The sequence below is a fragment of the Corylus avellana genome, chromosome ca8, assembly GCF_901000735.1.
Source record: "Corylus avellana chromosome ca8, CavTom2PMs-1.0".
NCBI classification, from domain to species: domain Eukaryota; kingdom Viridiplantae; phylum Streptophyta; class Magnoliopsida; order Fagales; family Betulaceae; genus Corylus; species Corylus avellana.
In genome coordinates, this window is record NC_081548.1 from 18,916,641 (window position 1) to 18,920,907 (window position 4,267).

Here is a 4,267-nt window from a genome sequence, read left to right on the forward strand (position 1 = left end):
AAAACCAAAAATGAGTTTTTTTGACTTTTGAGAGCCCAAATACTTTTTGTTGGGCTAAAATAATTTATTAAAAATGAGTTGTTTTAGGGACCAAATACTTTTTATTGGGACCCAAATATTTGTTTTTTGGGCTAAAAATTGAAGCTTTTTTATATTAATCCACTTCAACTTTTTTTTTTAATTTTTTTAATTTTTATATTATAAAATACATTTTTCCAAAGCAAATGGACTAATTAACACAATGAATGCTAATTAGACTAGCAAAACTAGTTAATGAAAAATGCTTTTACCAAAGACAAAGAAATTTCATCAAATGCCATCACTTAAAAAAAAAACATCAAACCTACCCAAACCCAAATTAAAATAAAATTCATTAATGAATAATAAACAAAGTATTAACTAATTAAAGTCACTTAGCAAAAGGAAAATAAGTCATGGGCAACACCATTTAAAAAAAAAAAAAAAAAAAAAATTCCGGTTTCTTATCGGTTAACCGGTTAACCGATAAGAACCGGTTAACCGGACCGGACCGGACCGGACCGAATTCCGGTATACTTTTTTTAACCGATAAGGATATCGGCATATCGGCTACGGTTTATATCGGTTCGGTCGAAGCCGGTAGACGGCCGGTTAAACGGTAACGGTTAATTTGCCCACCCCTAAAAGTGACACGTGTCTCATGAATGATATGCACATTTTTTTTAATAGTAGGGACAAAGTTGAAGTAAATTTTATAAAAAATTCATGTGCATCTCATATGTTATTAAAAAAATGGACATATATCACTTTTATAGACTAGGTTGAAGGAAATTCCTCCATCCCAGTTTAGAAGAAAACTTTGTCTATTTTTTAAACCACTCAACCATAGGGACAAAGTTTTCCTTCAAACTAGGTTAGAGAAATTTTCTTTAACCTAATCTATAAAAATGACATGTGTCCATTTTAAGATTTAGGGAAAGCCTGCCATACGGTGAGGATTCTCCATATATAATGGGTGAAATTGCAAATCTTTAAAAGGTGAGGCTGCCATTAAGAGTTTTTAGAGTTTAGGAAGGGCAAAGAAAAACTTGGAATTGTATTTCGTTGACAAGTTTTGCAGCGTCAACATTTCATAGGACTCCAAGTGTTGGTCAAAATGCTGCAGAAGACACAAGTTGACGCAATTTTGAAGAATTCTGATTGGGTGGTGATTAATAATTACCTTGTTTATTATGCCCCTAACTACATAATTAGAGGACAGAATAGTCAATTAATTCTGTCCTATAAATGGGCTCAGAGGCATGCGTATGAGCGTATCACTTCTAAGTGGTGATGTCCTTAAGGAGTAACTCAATTGGCTGTGGACCACGCCTAATAAAGCGGAGGTCGATCACTAGTTCGAATCCCCCCTCCTCCTTCTCTTGTGTGGACATATCAAAAAATAAAAATAAAAAAAACTTTTCAGCGGTGACGTTCTGAGCTATTAATTTGCCACTTCTTCAATTAAATAGTCTATTGTGTATTTAATTGATTTTTAATGGATACACGTTTATTTATATTAATAATTCCCAATAACTGTCAGCAGAGTAACTCAATGGAGAAAGTGTTCGCTTAGTATAGAACAAATGATTTTTTGTCATTGTAGTGATGAAAAGAAGCAGAGAAGAATGAAAAGAATTGGATCCTAGAAATTACATCAATAGACTAATCATGGAAATAGTAAAAGAATTTGATGGTTTCTCTAGGAGGTTTTGCATTCTGGAGGGAGGCCCTGGGGAAATCTCTTTGCGTCTGTGCAGTAATTATATATCATGTAGTTCTTTTGCACCCATTTAAGCCTGTCTTGATTTGCAGTGTCCAGCTCTTGTGAAAGCCAGGAATTAGAGGTGGTGGAAGAAGATGAAGTGCAGGAAGATGCTCCAGAGGACCAAATGCAAGCATCGGCTTTGAAGTTTCTGTAGGAAGCAGTAAAGGGGGCTTGGCTCCAGTCTGTCTTCACAAGCCCACCTCTTGTCGCCCAGTCATCAGCATTCCAGAGACTAGAGTATATCCTCATCGGTTGGTTCTTTGGGAATGCAACGCCAATTGATTCTGAGTTCTTGAACTCTCTAATGGGAGTTCCATCCACAGAGAATCTGAATTATGAACAGAAAAAATATATAAGAAAACCAAAACACAAAAGATGTATAAAAAAGAAAGATGCATGGTTAGAAGGAGTTGGTAAACGTACATAATGCGCTGAGGATTCCAAAGGATGGAATACGTGTGAAAATCAGCAGCTGGGTCAAACCAGAGATAGAACTGTTGCTCTCTGTTGCCTTTGCCTTGGCAGAAGACATTGGTGTGAAGAATGTAAGGATCGCCACTCAGATTCCCCAAGAATTCGAAGTCTATCTCATCCCATGCTGATCCTTTCGAGGATAACTGTATGTAAATTAACAAACACATTAGTTCAAACTCAAAGGATTAACATAAATTTGAATTGCTGGTTTTAAGAAAAACATATACGAAGAGCTAGCAGAAGAGAACTTACATAGTAGGCAGTAACGGTGCCAGCAGAGTTTCCGGAGACAAGCTTGAGCTGCATATCTATCTTTCCAAAGAGAAACTCATTTTTGGACTGGAATCCAGAGCCAGAGGCTTTGTCCAGAGAGAGGCTAAGAAGGTCGCCGTTGTTGGCCATCTTCCCTCTGCCATCTCCCCACGTGATGTCAAAATCTTGGGACAAGTCAGCAGCTGTGAGAGATAGGAAAGAGGTAAGAAGGGTAAGAGCCAGAAACATAAATGGAGCACTTGAAGAAGCCATGGGCAGTGGTATCAATAATAGTGAAGAGATGGATGTGGTGAAGCTTGAACTTGTGTTTGGAATTTATAATAGTGAACAAGTGAATATAGAGAGAATAAAGTGGAGGAAAAGGCATGGGAAGGTCCCATCAGCTAATAAGCTGTACACAGTTGTCTTGTTGGCAGCTATATAAAAAGAATAAAGAGAATAAAAATGCTGCAGACAGATCGCCCTACCAAACACAACCAAAAACCATGTAATACGCGTTTTACATGAGCTTTCAGAAGAAAGTGCAAAATTTGGTTCCCTTTGTTTTGTGGGCACCAGGCTAGCCCTTTGGGTTTCCAACTCATACACTTTTTATGGAGTAAGTGCGTGTTCCAACCACAACAACCTCCCCCACTCGAGATTTAAATGATACTTGGCACAATTTTGGGCCATTTTTTAAATATAAAAAAGAATAGTTATTGAGGCTTTGCTAGATTTGGAACCTATCGATCTAACATAAAAATATATCAAGATAAATAATAATGGCTCAGTCCTTAAATTAATTTATGACCCTAAGGAGCCGTATGAGGTGAAAATCTCATGTTCGGTTCTGAAATAACGCTGGTAACAATGATGTTATTACCGACTATGATTATCTAACAGTTTAAGTACCGTTGATATAGTTGAGGCTCAATCAAAATATGGTTTTTTGGGGGTGGAATTTGTGGCGTCAAGCTATAGGGTTTATGGTTTTTATAATTTCTTTCCTAGCAGAAATAATTTGAACTATGACAATAATCCTTGGTCTGAAGAGCAGGTTCTGTTTCAGATTAAATGGGAAATAGGCACTTGGATTATAGGGGAGGCTAAAAGAAAAATTAAAGCCTCTATAATCAATGAACTCCTTTGTCATAATTGGGGTATTTCCTGTTAGTATTCTAATGTAGTAGTTGTTGGAGTGCTGCTGATCTTTTGGAGGGCTTTTGTATTTGTTGTGTTGTTGCTGTGCTGCTGATTTGTTGAGCTGCTGGTTTCTGGTGCTGCATATTTTGAGGATTTTGTTTGGATTCTTCATATTGATTCTTTGTATATAGTTGCTGTTTAGTGAGTGGTTTTTGTTTAGTTTGTGAAGGAATTCTTTGTTGCTGTTGTTTTTGTGCTATAACTGATCTGTCCTGTTAATGCTCTGAAAATTATTATTAAAAAATTATTAGGGATTAATAAATTCTCTATATTTGGCCTATACTGTTATATAAATTCAATAGATCAACCATTAAATTTGTAAGGTTTACCTTTGATTTATATGAGGTTCAAATAAGTTTATAAATTTAATAGTTAATTTGTAAGATGAGATTGACCAAATATGAGAAAAATATTAACCCTTAACACTCTGATTTACCTTAACCAAACCCGGCAGAGAAAAATAATTGTAAATACTACTTCCATTGGAGTTGAAAACAAAGGAAGTCCTCTCATTCATGTCAAGAAAATTGTATTCTCTATCTAAAAAACCAG

The 4,267-nt window shown here is 36.0% G+C and overlaps 1 protein-coding gene across 1 annotated transcript; it reads right to left on the bottom strand.

Annotated features, from left to right (window-relative positions):
- Window positions 1-1,621: 1,621 nt before the first annotated feature.
- LOC132189102 (probable xyloglucan endotransglucosylase/hydrolase protein 23) lies at window positions 1,622-2,809 on the bottom strand. The gene is made up of 3 exons (XM_059603627.1): window positions 2,513-2,809; window positions 2,210-2,403; window positions 1,622-2,114 (listed from the first exon to the last, which is right to left on the bottom strand). The coding sequence occupies exons 1-3, from the start codon at window positions 2,783-2,785 to the stop codon at window positions 1,721-1,723; spliced, it is 861 nt and encodes a 286-aa protein (XP_059459610.1). The 5' UTR covers window positions 2,786-2,809; the 3' UTR covers window positions 1,622-1,720.
- Between the last annotated feature and the right edge of the window lie 1,458 nt (window positions 2,810-4,267).